Source organism: Trichechus manatus, unplaced genomic scaffold, assembly GCF_000243295.1.
Source record: "Trichechus manatus latirostris isolate Lorelei unplaced genomic scaffold, TriManLat1.0 scaffold00009, whole genome shotgun sequence".
NCBI classification, from domain to species: Eukaryota; Metazoa; Chordata; class Mammalia; order Sirenia; family Trichechidae; genus Trichechus; species Trichechus manatus.
In genome coordinates this window covers 20,158,912-20,178,183 of record NW_004443945.1, presented here as the reverse complement: position 1 = coordinate 20,178,183, position 19,272 = coordinate 20,158,912, and the positions used below count along the sequence as shown (strand labels likewise).

The following is a 19,272-nucleotide window of genomic DNA, read 5'->3' as shown; positions in this document are numbered from 1 at the left end:
TTCGGTCCTGTTATTATGTGTCTGGGAAGTCTGGTGGATAAGAGGTGAACATTTTCCATCTGCTTTCTCAGGAAGCCTTTTGGAAGAAAAACACGATCAATGCAAATGTGAAAACCTTATAATGTTCCAGAACCTTGCAAATGAAGAAGTAAGAAAATTAACTCAGCGCTATATCCTTTTCTAAATTATGCTTCTGTATGGAATGCAGAGAATACTATCAAAACTTCACAAATTTTATATGTGGGTATATAAAAAAAATAGTCATTTCCATAAAGTCAAGAATAGTGAATCCTCTGGGAAAGACTTTTTACTTCAAAAAGCAGCCTCAGAGGTATTTCAGAGCCAAGGGCACAATTTAGTGTCAAGGGTCACACACTTAGTTGCTACCTGCTGTTGCAGAGGTTTAATAATAAGCCCAGTTGGGGAGGGTCAGCATGCAAAGCAGAGGAAAAAACAGACTTATTTAACCCCCTTTCTGCTGGGAGGGTATATACCAGGCCTGAAGTGCATCAAAGGTATAGTATAAACAGGCAAAGAATGTTGTAGAATGAAGAGGTTTCAGACTCAGTCTAAGTGCCCAACCTTTCCTTTAGCCCCAAGCAGCACTGCAGTCACATTTGGAGTTTGTGTGTAGTTTCTGGAGGACTGTTTTTGTCTTTTTTTTGGCAGCAGAGATCTTTTATGTCAGCACTCTAAAAGATGAAACATTCTACCGAGGGAACAGCAGAATCCAATGATTCATTAAAACAATATTACAAATAAAAGGAATGCTTTGGGATAATGGAGAAATAAGGATTCAGTGCTTCTACACATTGAACACCCTGCCAACTGCTCTGAAGTTAAAATTACAGTAAGCTTACTAAAGCTGGCTACTATCTATCTCAATGTGCATCAACTCATCTATAGGGAAGGTTTAATTCTGAAACTCCTCTGTGCCAGTGGGGTTTACATGAGGAACAACAGCATATATCAATTCCCTTTCTGAAAGCTGGAAGTATGCTCCCCTAAATAAGGGAGCCCTGGTGGTGCAGTGGTTAAGCACTCAGCTGCTAACTGAAAGGTCGGTGGTTGGAACCCACCAGCTGCTCCACGAGAGAAAGATGTGGCAGTCTGCTTCCGTAAAGATTACAGCCTTGGAAACCCTATGGGGCAGTTCTTTGTCCTGCAGGGTTGCAATGAGTCAGAATTGACTTGATGGCAAGGGGTTTGCTTTTTTTTCCAATAAAATAATCTTTCCTACACTGGTTAATATAGATCATAGAAGCTGGGCTTTCATTCTGCTACCAAGGGGGCAGGTGGAGGGTATTCAGTTTAGAGAGGGAGACAAATGCTTATCCTAGTGCCCCTCTCCTCTCCCTTTATCACCCGCACCTCCGGAAGATTATCTCTACTTCACAGAGGCACTTCACAAGACACTAAGGAATGCATAGGAACATAGGTCAGAAGTCAAGGCTGCTACTCCTTGGCCTAATCTGGTCCCATCTCCCTTCGTCTGACTTCATCTCACTTTTCAAGGCCTAATCCTTTCCTTCTCTTCACATTCCCAACCTTATCAGTGCTGGCTCCTGAAGGTGTGCTATGACAAACTAATGTACAAGGAACAGGGGTGTGCAGTGGAATTAAAATATTAGAAAAAAAGAAAGTTCAAACTGAGCTATTTGACTTTTGATAATGTTTAAAAAGTACTTAACCTGAAATATAAGCATTTATTAGCAGATGTTAAATGAGTTACTCTAAACTTACATGCCAGGGTTTTAAAATAACTTGACTGAAATGGAAAAAAGCAAAGCCTTTTATTTTTCAAAACAGTTAAATTTTTACGTAGATCTATCAACTTGCATTTGAATGTAAATAAAAGTAGGCAATTCCAATTCTTTTTCCTTAATCTGAGATTTACTAGAAGAAATGACACAGAGAATGGAAGCCCTGGAAAATCGCCTGAGATATAGATGAAGATTGGAAATGCTTTGTTCTTTGTATTTGTCATTGTTTCAAGGATTACAAGAAAAGCAGCTCAGAGCCCCAAAGCTCAGGCTATCATTATGTCTGTAATGTTGTGAAGCAAGCACAACTAGTACTGAAAAAGCTGGTTTGGTACGGAACAAAGACAAAAAGTAGACACTAATTTGTATAAATTTATTCAGAGAAAGAAACTTACAGAGTTCACCAAGTGAGAATAAATAAGCTATGCAAGGTATTTTGTAATACACTGTGGACATGATTTGCTTCTGCCCCTTCCTGCATTAGAGTATTGCCATCTCATTTGATTACAAAATAACGTTTGCAGTCTTACTTCTGTAGAACACTGGCCATAGGAAAAGCTATTTTTTGTACTGGGCTTTACCTTGATGTATGTATATGGATGTATGCATAAAATTGTAAGACGTATGTACTTGTATAAGAAGTTGGATTTTTTTTTTACACAGTATTAAAATTCACACTTCAGAGAATGGTATTTTGTGTAAAATTCTCAACAAGATATGTATACAAGAGAAATGGCTTATACACATATGAAAAGATGCTCTCATGGGTATTCAGGAAAATTCAAGTTAATACAATACCATTTATCACACGTCAGGAGCCCTGGTGACACAGTGGTTAAGCGCTCGGCTGCCTAAACCAAAAGGCTGGCGATTCGAACCCACCAGCCACTCCAAGGGAGAAAGATGCAGCCGTCTGCTTCCATGAAGATTACAGCCTTGGAAACCCTATGGGGCAGTTCTACTCTGTCCTATAGGGTCACTCGGAGTCGGAATCAACTCAATGGCAATGGGATTTTTTTGGGTATCACCCATCAGCTTAGCAAAAATTAGTATGTTTGACTAGTACTGGTAAAAATGTGGAAATTGGTAGTCTTTCTGGAGAACAATCTGCTATTACCTACTACAAGTGAAAATACACACAACCCTCTAAGAGCTGCACTTACAGATATCTTACCTAGAAGACTTTAGCACATAGATGGGAGGATACCTGTATAGGAAGGTTAATAGAATATGTAAAAGTAACAACCTAATTATCAGAACTGATAAAACTGGTGCACTCCATACCACAGTACTCCTCTACATTTAAAGGAATGCATTAAATCTACGTGTGTGCATGGTAGAACTCATAACAATGAATTAAAAAAGCTAATGACAGAATATGTTCAGCATTATCATTTCTGTAAAATTTTTAAAAAACACAAACATTGCTAGAAATTGTAGACACATAAACATGTACATTTAAGAACAGGAAATGGTCTTTAAGGATATACACCAAAATAGTGGCTGTCCCTGGGAAAGGAAGTGCGAATACAGGGTCAAACGGGACTTCAACTGCATCATTAAAGGTGTTTCTTAAAAACAAGTAAACTTGAAAAATATTATTAATACATGAATGGCACAATGAGCTCAGGGAAGCACTTTAAGCAGCAAGACACACGACAATAAGACAAGATACCCAAAATGACATCCTTCCCATGGAAGCCACTCTATTTTGGGGTCCAAATGATGCTTCACAACAAACACCTTGTATAAGCTTCCAGCTATGTTTAAATATTTCAACACGTTTTATCAGAATGTCTTCCTAAAAGGCAGTGTGACACAGTGGGAAGAACATCTCTTAGGCCTCAATCTCATCTGAAAATCATCTGATCCTTTGTCCAGGTATAAAAGTTGCTATGTAAAAAATTAAATTGAACTTACATTTTTATTTGAGTCATCCATTCAACTTAGTCTACGTTTCCATTAGGAAGTATTTAAAGCACTGACCTGCGTTGCCATCACTTTTGCCTGTGTACTTTCAGTGGAAGCAAATTCTACTTCAGGTTCTGTTATGTCCAGGCTCCCTCTAGTGGCTCCCAAAAAAAAAAAGGCCTACATTCATTGTAACTAATAAGCTTTCTTCCAACTTGGGGAAAGCATCTTCAGGAGAAACAAAGGGTCTCCAAACAAGCCATCAAAATTTGTAGATTAAGCCAAGATTTCATTTGAGGATTGTCTAAAATTTGAAATAGTTCATTCTCTTTCTTTCTGCCACCTGTACATCTCTGACATAAGGGCTTTACATTCCAGTGTCATCACTTACGTGCACTCCCATGCCTTGATTTCCTCATTTATATCAGTTGAGAGGATTGAATGGGTTAATATGTACACTGCTTAGTAAAGTATCTGAAACATTTTAAATGCTCAGTAAATATTTCAACTATTTGTATTCTTTGAAGCCGAGTACCTGGCACAAAGATGGTACTTTAGGTAAGTGTTTGCTGAGTGAAGGGACAGAATCAATTCTTTGCTCACCTTACCCGAGAAAAGTACTTTTGCAGATTCCCACCTCTACTTTTTGAAACAACCAGGCATGAGGTAGTAACAGTAAATGCACAAGATGTTCAAGACCTACTGTCAACAAGATAAATTCTGGACATCAGTAAGAGTATTAAGTAAATGTTTAAACCCTGAAGTCATTGTTCACTCTAGTTTTTAATAAAAGTTCTTTCCCTCTAGAACTTTAGTGAGGCTGATGGGATTAATGCCCTCAAAAAGGTTCTGTGGTAACTCAGACACCTAATCTAGACTGCAAAAAGATGCTGGGCTTGCCATCAGAGCAAGTAGGGGTAAGAAGGGCAAAGGGAGGGAGGAAGAAACAAGATGCCACTGCAGGCAGGAGCGACAAGTCTGAGAGAGAGCTGCCACTGATGGAGCACAGGAACTAAGAGCTGGGAGACAGCAGATCAGAGAGAACTGTTTTCCAAGAACACTATGCTCTTCCCAATGGTCAAATTCAACCACTGTAGTTATTTATATTCATGAACAGCCTGAAGTTTGGTTTCTTCTCTGTAGCCCTTTTGTTCCTGTCACCAAACCATACTGATGGCAATTCTTAATACACTTCACAATATCCAACCTCTTCTTTGGGACTTTTTCCTATCTCCAGGCCTACCAAGTATTTCAGTGTTAAGTATGGAATAAGTCCAATACCTACTGGCCTGAACTTCCTGCAAATCCCCTGCACATCAGAGCTACCCAGCCAAATACTTTACTCTAATTAAGATTCAGAAAAGAACATTTAAAAATTCCACCTTAGAGTGCCATCTGGGGTCTTAAAAGCTTGCAAGCGGCCATCTAAGATGCATCGATTGGTCCCAACCACCTGGAGTAAAGGGGAATGAAGAACAACAAGGACACAAGGAAAGTATTAGCCCAAGAGAGAGAAAGGGCCACATAAACCAGAGACTTCATCAGCCTGAGACCAGAACTAGATGGTGCCTGGCTACCAATGACCGTCCTAACGGAACACAAGAGAGAGTCCCTCATGGAGCAGGAGAAAGGTGGGGTGCAGAACTCAAATTCTACTAAGAAGACCAGACTTAATGGTCTGAGACTGGAGGAACCCTGGAGAGCATGGCCCCCCGATTCCCTATCAGCCCTGAACTAAAACAATTTCTGAGGCCAACTCTTCAGACAGGGATTGGACTGGACTGTGAGACATACAGTGATACTCGTGAGGAGTGTACATCTTAGTTCAAATAGATACAAGAGACTAAACGGGCAGCTTCTGTCTGGAGGTGAGATGGGAAGGCAGAGAGGGTTAGGAGCTCGTTGAACGGACATGAGGAATCAGGTGGAAGGGAGGAGTGTGCTGTCACAATGTGGGGAGAAAAATCCGAGTTACATAACAATTATGTATGAATTTTTATATGCGGGAAAAAAATAAAAATTCCACCTTAGACCTTCCTTCATCTTCCTGGCCAGTGGCACTGTCTCCTCTGAACACTGACAGCACTTTAATGGCACTTCATTACAGCTGTCTCAGGCCACAATGCATGTTTCCTATCTGCTAGCTTGAAACTCCTTTTCTCTGAGCTTTATACCCCTTTCTCGCTGAAACACTGGTGAGCACACAAAAAGTACATGAAAGCAAAAGGTAAAAGCCAAATAATTTTATAGCATATTATCACTACATAAAAAAAACAAACCCAAACCCATTGCCATCAAGTCAATTCTGACTCACAGGGACCCTATAGGACAGAGTAGAAATAGAAATGCCCATAGGGTTTTCCAAGGCTGTAATCTTTATGGAAGCAGACTGCCACATTTTTCTCCTGCGCAACACCTGGTCGATTTAAATTGCCAATCTTTCGGTTAGCAGCCGAGCACTTAACCATTGTGCCACCAGGGCTCCCTAGAAGACCCTAAAATCATAAATTTTCTAAGAACCATTCCAAAATGTCTGCAAAAAGTCATGCAACAGAAAAACTGCAAAATAATGGTACACTGGCATCCACAATGTTAAATTCTTCAGGTCACCACCACCCCTTAAAAAATGAAATTGGAAGTAGTCAACCTGGAGAGAAAAATCATCCAAAAATAACCTGAATAGTGTGAAAAGTCAATTTATGGAGATAGGGTGTATAATAAACCAGTGGATAGTAAACACAAAATTCTTTAACCAAGAAACTAAAACATTATGAAAACAGTCCAACAGTATTACAGACCAACAGTCTGACTGAGTGAGCACTGCACGTTAAGGATAAAGAACATTTGAAAAAAATTTGAGCATACTAGTCTTTGGATATGCAAACATAAAGACCTTAGGACTTTAAGAATTTTCCAAGTAACTCAGCAGCTCCTAATCAGAAGAGGTGCCACTCTAGAAATGTAGGAGTGGCACTTGTGAGTGTTGTTACATGAAAGGAAAACTAGTAATGAGAAATATCCCGCAGTATGCCACAGCCCTTCACAACAAAGAATTGCCCCATCTCAAAATGTCAGTAGTACTCCCAAACTGAGAAATACTAACTGAACAATCAGTAAGAAAACCCTAATTAAGAACGACCAATCTCTAAATTATATCCACAACCTCAGAGATGAACTTGAAATACAAACTACAATGATGCCATGTTAACTTGAAAGAAAATTCCCTCACCTGTCAAACTGGGGATTTGACTCATCCATGGTTGTCACATAGCTATTAAGTAGAACCCCTGTATGATCCCTTTTTTTGGTGATGGGAAAAGTGGCACTGACTGTGGGTGTAGTGAGCACAGCATGACCAAAGTAAATGATGCCACTGAGAAGCACTCACGAGAAAATGCCTGTACCAAAGAGTCTGACATGTGTAAGAGGGCAACAACTACAACAAAGGAAAAACGAGGCTAGGATCACATAAGGATGGGTATAAAAAAAACCCGAAAAGCTAGGATCACGTAAGGATAGGTATTTAAAAAAAAAACCTGCTGCTGTTGATTCCAACTCATAGTGACCCTATAAACAGAGCAGAACTGCCCCACAGAGTTTCCAAGGAGCGCCTGGTGGATTCAAACTGCTGACCTTTTGGTTAGCAGCCGTAGCTCTTAACCACTATACCACCAGGGCATAATCAGCTCACAAATTTCATGTTCTGCATCCTGGTGGAGTAGCATCTAGGGTCTTAAAAGCTTGACAGCAGCCATCTACGATACAACAACTATTGGTCTATACTCATCAGGGCCAAGAGTAAGACAGTAACCAAAATCAGAGAAGAAACAAATCTACAAGGCTGACAGCCTACGTGAGACACGACCTCAACTACTGGAACTAGAAGAACTAGGTGGTGCTTGACTACCACCACTGATCAGTTTGACCAGGGGCACAACAGATGATCCTGGTTAGAATAGAAGGAAAATGCAAAACAAAACTCAAATTCTTAAAATTGGCTAGACTAACTGGATGACTTGAGACCAGAGGACTCCCTGAGACTACTGCCGTGAAACGCTCTTTAAACCTTGAACCAAAACTATCCCAAGATTGTCTTTTATTAACAGGAGAGTGACATACAAAATAAAGGATATTACCTGTTAGATCAGCGCTCTACTAAAAAAACCATCTGTGAGTCCAAAAGATCAACATTTAATCCAAAGCAAAGATGAAAGGACAGGGAAACTAGAGTACTGGAAATGGAACAACCAAGAACACAATCAATGAGACCGTTGACACAACATGAAAAATGTAACTAATGTCATTGATCAATTTGTGAGGAAATTGTCAAAGGGAAATCTAACTTGCTGTGTAAAATTTCACCAAAAACAGTATTATTTGGAGGAAAAAAAAGGTAGAGTCCTGACTCTAAATCCAAGGCCGCTGGATGGGTTTGCTTTACAGTATATGTTTGCCTTTCTAGATAGTATATAGAAGGCATCCTCATTTTTATATCTCACTTCTCTACCACCAAAAACTGCCTGCAAAAGAGAGACAGATCGATTCTAACATGGAAGAAATTTTTTGTTTTTTCTATTTCTGTAGCCTCTATTAACCAAACATACTTAACTGAGTAGGATATACCCAACTAGTATACGCACTCACACACACCCATTCAACTATGTAAATCAAGAAAATGAGTCAATTTTGAACGTAACTAAATCATTACTTCTCGCCAAATTAATTTCTCTGTATGTTCCAAAGGATGTTATCAGATGTGGGAAAAGGGTTCCATGAGACATGTTCTTGGGAGATGCAGTATGCAGTTTCCCAAAAACCACAACACTGAACCCACTGCACAGTGATTTTTCAGGACTAAAATTCTATAGAACACATTTCAGGCAATCTTGGCTTTAACACTGATTTAAAATCAAGGATTATTCTGAAGATGTCCAAGTACATTTCTTTTACCCCTACCAGCGCATACTCTTAAATTCCTTCTTCATTTAAGTTCGCTAAAATTTTTCTCAGTTTATGCAAGCATTTTGGGGGTGGGGAAATAGATTCATTTAATCTTCTTTGCTACGCAGATCTGCAGATTTAAACTGGACTGCGACTCTGTTTTCTGGGTATTGCTGCCTCTCAAGCATATTCAAATGTAAAATGCCAACAATGTCCTGAGATAGCAATTATGAAAATTAAGTCTCTTGAAAATCTAGTTCTGAAAAGTAACTTGGTGTACTCCCTTTACAAAACAAGAAACCTGAAACTGGGATCTATAACTCTTAGCCCAAAAGTCTTGTCACCACATCTAGCTGCCTCACCCTTTCTAACCCTACTTTCATGAAACAGTACTGAAACAAAAACATAAAAAGAAAAATAACTGAAAACAGATAGTGTTTTTTAAACAACTTCTAGCCAGTTTTATTAAAGAAAAATATTACATGATTTATTTTTCACCAGTCTGTTCTGGCATGCTTCTAATGATATCAGAATCACCTGGAAAATAAAACAAAACACAGTAATTTTTCATTTAATGGCAACTGGTAATCACAAAGTTTCCCTTCTTTGTTTATGCCTTCTTTAAGCATAGCTCTGAAAATTAGCACTGGCTATTTTCACATTTTTTGACTAGCTATATTGTCATTTCTCTGAAGCCTGAACAAAAATACCTAGAGTCTCAGCCGTTTCCTACACAAGATGGTCATATAGTAAATCAGACTTGGTTTATCACCAGCATTTATAAAACCAGACCTAGAGAAATAACTAGGTCTGGGGACACATGCATGGTCTTACTATAGCGAATGTTTAGCCTGCCCTGATTATCACAAAATCAGGACAGCGAGAATATTCGCAGTATTATGAATTAACTAAAATTTCATAAATTCAAAATACACATATATTCGTAGGTACTTATTTTCTCTACCTAATTTTACCTGCCTGTTCCCAGACAGCAAAAATTATTTTCCTCGACTTACTTCATCTTATTATTTATTCCTTTATAGTTCCACCTTTTACCAAGTTCCTAGTCTTCAAACACATAGCTTTCTATTACAAGCACTTTTTTTAAATTTTGACAACCCACAATTTCTGTATTCTTTTTCAGACGTAGCTAAACTAAATCAGTTTCTCCCATCCAACATAAACCATTAATTCCACAGTCACTAGGTTCTTCATCAAATGAAATTCATATTCTCAAAGTTTTAAAAAAAAAACAAAAAACAATTTTTAACAATCAAAGCCAATTATAATCTACTGATACATTCATTAATTCTCTGAAATAAACTATAGCATACTGCCTTGCTATCCAAATTCTAACTCAGGAGCCTAAGAGCTTAATATAGCAAATACCTGTATTACATTAGAATGAAAAAAACTAAGTCTATGAATTAAAAAGCATACCTGGATCAATGATAGCCAGTGTGCATACTCTGTAGTATTTTCCACACGCTGTGCCCAATTCAATATTATTGCCACTGTAGTGATGGACACCAGTTTTGGCCAACATGGCGTAGTACTCTATTTCGGATTTCCTTTGGGAATCAAAAAAAGGCAAATAAATGCCACATCAAGTGCCTAACAGGATGTTATTTCTTCTCTCTTTAGTTTTAATGTTGGCGAGGCCTTTAAACAGTAACTAAACCATGTATTACTCTTAAAAACACATTATCATACACATTAACCAATATAATGGACCCCTTACAAGATACAGGTTTTCAGTTTCTTGGCAACCAGCAAATATCTACTGAACACCTACTATGTTTAAGACAGTATCTATACTCATGGAAAAAAGGGTAGAGTGCAAAATTAAAAAAAAAGGAAACATTTACTCACAATGTGCCTGACACTTTACATCCATGACAACCTCTAAGGTAGGTATTATATACTCCCCTTCTCTTAAGCTAACAAAAGAATTTAGGTTCAGAATGAGTGGAGAATCCAGAATCACACCCATGACTTTAAAAGATAAGCTATTCCTATCACCCTCTGCTGCCTTGAATCCTAGATGGGGAGTGATATGATTACTTATCCAAACAATTAACACTGGGCAGTGTATTAATTTGTGTCAACTAAGTGGACACAGATAACTAATGGTTTTAAGAGTTTGAAAGGAGTCCTGTAGAACTCTGCCACTGAGTCCACAAACCTGCAACAGTGTTTACAAACGGCTTGTTAGAAATGCATAATCCAAGGCCCCTTTCCAGACCCACTGAATCAGAGCCTGTATTTTAACAAGATCACCAATGCGATTCATACGCACATTCACGTTTGAGAAGCACTGCTATAGAAGGGCACTTGAGGCTTTGGCACTTAAACACAGACAGTTGATATAAAATGCTGCAAGCAGATTATGCATTACCATAGAAAAATCGATGGGCTAGGAGGGAAAATTTCATGGTTTATAGTCTGCAAGATCTAAGTTCCTTTAGCTTATTTACAACACCCACTAACTTAAATTCCAAAACATTATGTTTAGCAAAAGCCTGGATCCAGACAATTAACACAATGGGCTGAACCAAGTGTTCTAAGATAGTCTGCAACTCACATTCTGTCAAATTCCAGCCTGAACTCTTACCTGCCTTTACTACACAAAACCAAGTAAGTTCATACAATGAAGCACCTTTTAAGCACTGAACAGCCAAAAAAGAAAAATTACCCAAAAAAATGATACAAAATACACGGAAAAAAAATTATGTTGAAGTTCTCATCTTTCCTCAACTCTGACATTCTGTGGTTTTTACTCCTTCTGTTACGTTTCTGCCAAAGATAAGCTTAGACAACGAGAGCAAATGGATGGGGGGGGATCAAGACACAAACACCATAACAGCAACTGCAATAATTATTCTGCAAGTACTCGCTCACGAAACAAGTTTTACATAAAACCGGTTTCATGCTACCCAGACTACAAGTTTACATTCCTGGATATTCGCTCACGATAAATCTGCGGCGGGCAAGGCGACACACTCATGTTCCTTCGATTACCTCAAGGCCGGGCAGTTGTTGGCGAGAATGACCAGTTTCGCTTTGCCTTGCCTGATCATCTTCAGAGTCTGTTTGTACCCCAGAACGTACTTCCCACTTTTCATAACGAGTTGAAGCCTAGAGTTGATCGACTCCAGCGACTTTTTCTACAAAGCAAGCATTTAACACAGACCTGAAAACCTCGTCTGCAACCACCTCAAGTGGATCCAATTTCAGGAAGCCTGAGCCCCTAATAAAGCCTCCAAAGTCGAAGGTCCCAAGTCATTGGGAGGGCCTGTCGGGTTCCCTTTGGGGCCCTCCAAATGCCAGCGGTCATGCTGTCTCCCCGGTGTGCCCAGGTCTGCCCGCCCCAGTTGGGCCTCATCTCTCCACGTGAATCCACCTCTAGCCCTGGCCCGCCTCACTCACCGTCTTCTTTGCGGCCACCATCTTCCTGCCTTAGATGCGGGACGGCCCCCAACCTAGAACATACAAGACAGGAAGTTTAGGATCCGGAACCCAAACGGCACCTGCAATGCTCTCCACACTGCTTAAACCACTTCTTGGTGGAGCCCACTCACCAACAGCTGCCGCCAAGATGGCCGGGGAGGGAGAAAGGGAGGAACTCCCACAATGCAAAGCTCTTCACGGCTGAGCAGGGACTCCGGGACCGGAAGCGGAAGTAAACCGCGTGCGGAAGGGGCGGGCAAGAAGCGGAGGGTAGCTGCTGGTTGCTTCTGTTACCGCTAGGTTACAGTACCAGTTCCTCCAGGTGCCGGCCTTAAGCTTCTTGCTGTGTTGCTCTGCTGCTCCGAGCTGCGGGCGTAGGAACGAAAGAACCTCGGACGGGGCGGGGATTGGAGAAACCGGCTGTGGGTGCGATGGGAGGGGCGGTAAGAAGGAGCGGCCGCAACTGCGACCACTGTCCTGTAGTGTGCAGCTGACCTCATCCTTGCCGGAAGCCGCGCCTCTTGGGAAGACTTTGGGAGCGTTCCGCCGGAATTCTGAGTTCCCCCGGTGGTCAGTCCTGCCGAGTAGGAGTAGCTACGTCAACTTTCCTGCGCTCACCGAAGTTGCAGGTCCCTCGGAGAACGGTGACGCCCTGAGCTCTCTTAAACTCGTCTCTTGTGATCGTTTCAGTGTGCACTTGTTAGCCGAATTTGCACAGACGGCATTAAACAGGTCCGATTTAAAAAAAAAAAAAATCTTTTTTCTGTGAACGTTAGACGTAAATGCCCAGTGACGATTCATGCAAAATATTGGGCGCTGAAAGCACACCCCTTCACCCCGCAGTATATAACCAGACCCGTAGGTAAGCAGTTTTGCGTGTGGTTTCCCTACTGTCATCTTACCCTGGAGAAGAATGGGAGAGATAGGGAACCAAAATAAATAAGCAAATAAGTAAATAGCTAGTATGTACTAGGAACAGTGCTAAGAGCACTTTTCATTACAATTCCTTGCGTTTTGCAGGTACAAGTTGGAAATGTTTAAAGTTACCAGTCACATTAGACCTTCAGGTATGCATTTTTTTCTATTTTCAAACGTTCTTGTTAAGCACTTAATATCAAAAAAATTATGATACATTTTACCCTCAAGGATCTTGTCAGAAAACGGCCTAAAAAAAACAACTTAGGTATAACTTTAACTGCTATGGATAAATATGAAATTATCGTGAAAGACGTAACATGTTCATTCATTCCACAAATGGTACCTTGTGCCAGGTCCTGTATAAGGCCCTGATCATATAAGATGCCCTCAGAGACCTAGCAGCGTAATGCCTGGAGGCAGTATAAACAAGTAGCATAACATGTTTATTAATTTTAACAAATATAATTAACAAATTTCTGTGCTATATAAAGCATCACTATACCGAAAAAAAAAAAAGCCATCAAGTCAGTTCTGACTCATAGCGACCCCGTGTGTGTGAGTAGAACTGTGCTCCGTAGAGTTTTCAATGACTAGTTTTTTGGAAGTAGATCACCAGGCCTTTCTTCCAAGGCAACTCTGGTGGACTCGAACTGCCAGCCTTTCAGTTAGCAGCCAAGTGCTTAACTAATTTTACCACCAAGGAAATCCAAAACATCACTATAGGCACTAAGTGTACACAGAGATAACCAAGACGTGGTCCCTGTTTAAAGAGCCTATTATCTATCTGAACCTGTTAAGGATAATAATATTAAAGAATAATTAACTTTTGTATAGATTTTATGTACGTTTCACAAACCTTAATGGTTACAGTAGCCTCATAAACGTGATTATCATCCTTATTTTATAGGGGATAGAACTACAGAGAAAACTGGTTAAATAATTTACAGAAAGTTACACAGATAGTTAAAAGGGCTGAGATTTGAAGTTAGGTCCTCTTGACTCCAAGATTAACTGAAATTAAGAGGAATGCATTCCAGTCAGAGAAGAGCAGAAGCAGGCCTACGAGGACATAATCAGAGTGGCTAGTACAGTTTGGCTGGAATATAGCGCACCTGAGGGGAATAATGAGAAAAATATTTTAAAATGGAACATTGAAGATTTGAGTGTTAAACAGTTTGGGAGGTTTGCTTTAGAGTAGAATTTTAAGAAATTTTATACTAAAAATTTTACTTTCTATTCTAGTCTTTTCCCCAGAATTTTATTTAAATTACGGAAGAACCCTTGGGAGAAGCTCCCTCAGTTTTCATCATTGGAAGAAGCGTGCTGATCAGTGATTCCAGTGCCAGTGGGACTTTAAAAAATAAAGGTACTAAAATTAAATCGCCACTGGAAAGATTAAAGTTAGATATGTTATGACAGCAGAATAGCAACCCTCGAAGGACAGATTAGCAATGTCTATCAAAACATAAAATGAACATACCCACATAAGCCTTTTGTGTATGGATACATAAGATCACAGTGGTTTCCTCTGGGAAGTGGGGTTGGAGGTTGGAATAGGATGGGAAAATATTTTTTTTTATTTTATTTCCTTCTGTGCTGTTTGAATCTTTCGTCTCAGCAGTTGAACTTTAAGAGTCTCTGTCGTGAAGGGATAGTTGCACAGCTGCTCAAAGATTGTGAACAAGGATATTTTTTATTGGCAGCATTATTAACATCTCCCAAGACCATGGCTGGTTGCTTTCTCTCAGGCATCTTACTATGTACTGGAAGCCAGAGAAGCTCAAAGCACTCATTTTGCGTATGAATCATGATCACAAAATGTTTGAGAATTCTTCCTAGGGGATCTCAGCTGAATCCACTGTATCTCTTTGAAGATGAGTGAGCTCAAATCTCGATTTTTCTGTTTGATACCTACATGACTTTGGGCAAATTTTCTAACCTCTCTAAGCATCAGTTTCCTCAACAATAAAACAGGAATAATGACGTGTACCTCATTGTGTTGTGAGGATCATAGTAAATGTAATGGTCCTAGCACAGTGCCCTGCACAGAATAGTCACACAGTGGGTACTAGTTCTCCTCCTCAGTCCCACTCCTGCCTCCCACCAACTTCCCCACCGCAGTCACCCACCCACACCCACACTTCCTAAAATGGTTCACATCAAAAAAACCTATACTCTAAAGGAAGAAACAGTTTCCTGAGACACACCCATACTTGCCATGTAAAAATGAGAGGTAAGTCCTTTGGCTCCTGAAGATTTGGCAAGTATTTCCAGACTTGTATTTATTAGAGTAGAGGTTGGCAGACTTTTTCTATAAAGGGCCAAATAGTAAGTATTTTAGGCTTTTCAGGCTATATAGTCCCTATCACAACTACTCAACTCTGCCGTTGCAGCATAAAAGCAGCCATGTACAGTATGATTGTTTATTGTACTATTCTTTCAACTTTTTATAAATTTGAAAGTCAAAAAGCCAGGAAATGTATATGCTTTGAAAAATGACTTTGCCATCCAGCCATTTTATTTTTTCCAGTGCTAGTCTAGCATTTCAGAATGATTTTGAAAGAACACCAACAGGTAAATGTGGTAAGACAGAATTAACACAAGTCTCCCCTTTATTTTTCCTTCACCAGCATCACTGTTTCTGAGAACTCTATAGGCACCTGCATTTATTGTTCCAGTTTTTACTTGCTATGAGAATTAAAGGTGACAGGCTACATTCCCTGTTGGAGCAAATACAAGTTCATCTGTTATTCATCGGTTCAGTGCACTGGCCCATCCCATTGTCAGACAGTTAAAACTATCGTATTCATTATCATCAACTATTACTTAGGCAGTGTTCCAATTAGGAAACAGCCTGCTAGGAATTTGGAACTCAACTTGTCTGACACAGCTTTCACATTCTTTCCAGTCAACCAGGTCACTAAACATGCTCACAGATATGGCGTGGAGAGGGCAAGACAGTCCAAGTAATTACACTTGTAACTGTAAACTCAGTGAATGTTGGTGGTCTCTCAACTAACTGAACACATGTGTGCTAATATAAAAATTCTGAACACTTAGAGGAAAAGAGGGAATAAAGTTTACCTATTTCATCTCCACTCTTTCTCTGCACGGTAATAATCAAAATATGTCTCTTATACTCCTTTCTGTTTTAGATCAAAAGTCCTCCAGACTGACATTTTCATTCCCTGGCCTCACCAGGCTACAAACTCTGCTGCACTGGATTAAAGGAAAAAAAGTAGGAAGGAAGGGAGTGAGGAAAAGAGGGAAGAAAGAAAGGAGCTCTAACCATATGGTAAAGACCATAGTGGTATATCCCATAACATACAGGAAAATAGATGTCTATGAAGAGCCTAGGCTGGAGTCAGAAGACTCATCTCCCAGACAGCTGTGTCAGGAACCAGCCATATATCCTTGAAAAATTCACATCAGCTGTAAAATAAGATGGTTAGACCAAATTATTTGTAAGTTGCTATCTTAACCACTGTGGTTCCATTTTCTCATCTGTAATAAAAAGTGGTAAAAATTCCATCTCCTTTGTAGGGTTGTTTATGAGGACTAATTGTAAAAGTGCTTAGAACGGTGTCCAACCAAACTCACTGCCATCGAGTTGATTCTGACTCACAGCAACCTTATAGGACAGAGTAGAACTGCCCCATAGGGTTTCCAAGGCTGTAAATCTTTATGGAAGCAGACTGCCACATCTTTCTCTTGAGGAGCAGCTGGTGGGTTTGAACTGCAGACCTTTTGGTTAGCAGCCGAGAGCTTTAACCACTGCACCACCAGGGCTCCTAGAACAGTATCCAGCCACTTTTATTGTTAGAGTCTATGATTATAAACATTGGCAAATGTTAGAAGTATATGAGAATTGATAACTTGGATAATTTCCTGGGAAAGTACAGTTTATAAATATTGACCAGATTGAAAAATTATAAACGGTACAGTTTCCCTAGAGAAAATCAAGGAACTGTCATCCCCCATGAAAGCACCAGGCTCAGATGGTTTCATGGGAAGCAGTCTTTCAAAGTTCCTTTACTGCCAGGCTACATAATTTGTTGGAGAGTATAGAAAATAAAGGAAAACTTAAAAGTTATTTTTATGAAGTAGTGATGTCTAGGAGCCCAGGTGGTGCCAGTGGTTAAGCATTTGGCTGCTAACCAAAAGGTTGACAGTTTGAATCCACCAGCCGCTCCTTGGAAACCCTATGAGGCAGTTCGACTCTGTCCTGTAGGGTCACTGTGAGTCAGAATCGACTCAACAGCAGTGGGTTTTTTTTTTTTTTTTTTTTTGCTTTTATTGATATCTAAACCTGAGAAAGCACAAAAAAATTACAGAATAAAATTACTTATGAATATCAGTGCAAAAATGCTAAGTAAGATATTGAACAGGGAGGAGTTGTTGCTGAAGGGGTACTGAGTTTTTGTTCTGGGTAATGTGAAACTTGGAAATGAATACTGGTGGTGGCAGCACAACGTGGTGAATGTGATTAATGTCACCAGATGGTACACTTAAAATATCATTAAAATGGAAAATGGTTTGTTATATATGTTTTACCACAATAAAAACAAGGATGAGGGGAAAACTCTAGCTTGGAATTCAAGCAGAAACAAATGATCCTAAGTGTTTATTTTTTCCCCCAAGTGTATTTTAGATAATAACATACCCATACTAATTGAGGTGGGAGGGAACCTAACCCAAGTAAACTTTTGAATGATATTTGACAATACCTTAGCCTAAAGACAAAAAGAACCGTAAACAAATATTGAAGTCTAATTAGTAGGTTTGTTTTTTGCAATGGTATGAGTGAGCAATTTTCAAACTACTTTCTATATATTCTAGGACTGACTAAATGATTAAATATATTGGGGATAATGGGAGCCAGGTTTCTCACTGATGGAAAAGGGACTTAAAAACATGGAACGGGGTAGGACTGGAATGTACCTTGTGGTGTTTGGTGTTAGATTGCAATTGGAGTAACAGTATGAAGTCATCGATATAAGATGTCCCAGAAAGTTAGGAAATAAATGCTCGAAGAATGACAAGGGAGACATGTCAGAAGAGACCCCCACTGGTTAAATTTTAGGCAAATTGAGCATCAAAATAAATGAATAATAAGTGAAGGAAAACTGAAAGCTCTTCCTTACAAGTAGAATGCCAGTTAATAACACCAGAATACACGGTAAGTAAAGTAATTAGAAAGACACTGTTTGATAACAATCATGGTAATAATGGATCCAAGCAGGAATATCAGTGTATGCTAAAACTAGCAGATCACCCTGGACACCCTTTTAACTCAGTACTGAAGTCACTCCTGAGGTTCACCCTTCAGCCAAAGATTAGACAGACCCATAAAACAAAGTGAGATTAAATGGGCATATCAGCCCAGGGGCAAGGACGAGAAGGCAGGAGGGGTCAGGAAAGCTGCTAGTGGGGAACCCAAGGTCGAGAAGAGGAAAGTGGTGACACATCATAGGGTTGGCAACTGTCATGGATTGGATCGTGTCCCCAAAAAGTATCTGTCAATTTGGCTAGGTCATGATTCCCAGTATTGTATAATTGTCTACCATTTTATCATCTGATGTGTTTTCCCTATGTGTTGTAAACTCAGTGACTATGATGTAATAAAATGGGTTAGTGGCAGTGATACTGATGAGATATACAAGATTAGATAGTGTGTGAAACCAGTCTCTTTTGAGATATAAAAGAGAGTAGCAAGCAGAGACACATGGGAACCTCATACCCCCAGAAAGCCATGCTGGGAGCAGAGCGTGTCCTTTGGACCTGAGGTTCCTGTGCTGACATGCTCCCAGACCAAAGGAAGACTGATGACAAGGACTTTCCTCCAGAGCCAAGAAGAGAAAGCCTTCCCCTGGAGCCAGTGCCCCGAATTTGGACTACTAGACTGTGAGAAAATATATTTCTCTTTGTTAAAGCCATCCACTTGCGGTATTTCTGTTACAGCAGCACTAGATGACTAAGACAGTAACCAATGTCACAAAACAATGTGTTTAATTGTTTAATGAGAAATGAACTTGCTCTGTAAACCTTCATCTAAAGTACAATTTAAAAAAAATACAAAAAAAAATTAAATCAAAGTTTGATGAGAAACAATATTTACTTCATCTCAAAGTATCCCCCTATAAATTACTTGCTCATTACAAGAGTAAAATAGGAACTACAGTGGAGAAACCTGGCAGACAGTCCCTTAACTAAATGGTCAAAGTTAACATCACCAATAATGAGGCAAAGGGATGTAATGTGCCTCTTGGTAGGAAGCACTGAGAAGCAT

At 39.7% G+C, this 19,272-nt stretch overlaps 3 protein-coding genes and 1 non-coding gene across 6 annotated transcripts in view; 2 read left to right on the top strand and 2 right to left on the bottom strand.

The window, feature by feature from the left end:
- MATN2 (matrilin 2) overlaps nt 1-2,508 on the top strand; it is a 188,091-nt gene extending 185,583 nt beyond the window's left edge. Inside the window, exons 17-18 of one of the 3 annotated variants that reach the window (XM_004370750.2) lie at nt 72-170; nt 1,898-2,508. In XM_004370750.2, the coding sequence (XP_004370807.1) occupies nt 72-170; nt 1,898-1,953 (155 nt within the window). In that variant the 3' untranslated portion in view covers nt 1,954-2,508. The remainder of the gene's footprint in view (nt 1-71; nt 171-1,897) is intronic. The other 2 variants (XM_004370748.2, XM_004370749.1) reach the window with 2 other exon arrangements.
- Nucleotides 2,509-9,050: 6,542 nt separating this feature from the next.
- RPL30 (ribosomal protein L30) lies at nt 9,051-12,274 on the bottom strand. The gene is made up of 5 exons (XM_004370747.2): nt 12,197-12,274; nt 12,045-12,097; nt 11,637-11,782; nt 10,056-10,186; nt 9,051-9,152 (listed from the first exon to the last, which is right to left on the bottom strand). Exons 2-5 carry the CDS (start codon nt 12,063-12,065, stop codon nt 9,103-9,105), a joined length of 348 nt encoding a protein of 115 aa, XP_004370804.1. The 5' UTR covers nt 12,066-12,097; nt 12,197-12,274; the 3' UTR covers nt 9,051-9,102.
- Nucleotides 9,379-9,510, bottom strand: LOC111819488 (small nucleolar RNA SNORA72). Its single transcript, XR_002823096.1, has one exon. It is a non-coding gene; the product is annotated as a small nucleolar RNA SNORA72 (small nucleolar RNA).
- LOC111819463 (uncharacterized) lies at nt 12,249-16,580 on the top strand. The gene is made up of 5 exons (XM_023725915.1): nt 12,249-12,335; nt 12,388-12,797; nt 13,086-13,132; nt 14,226-14,349; nt 16,139-16,580. The coding sequence occupies exons 1-4, from the start codon at nt 12,249-12,251 to the stop codon at nt 14,315-14,317; spliced, it is 636 nt and encodes a 211-aa protein (XP_023581683.1). The 3' UTR covers nt 14,318-14,349; nt 16,139-16,580.
- Nucleotides 16,581-19,272: the final 2,692 nt, after the last annotated feature.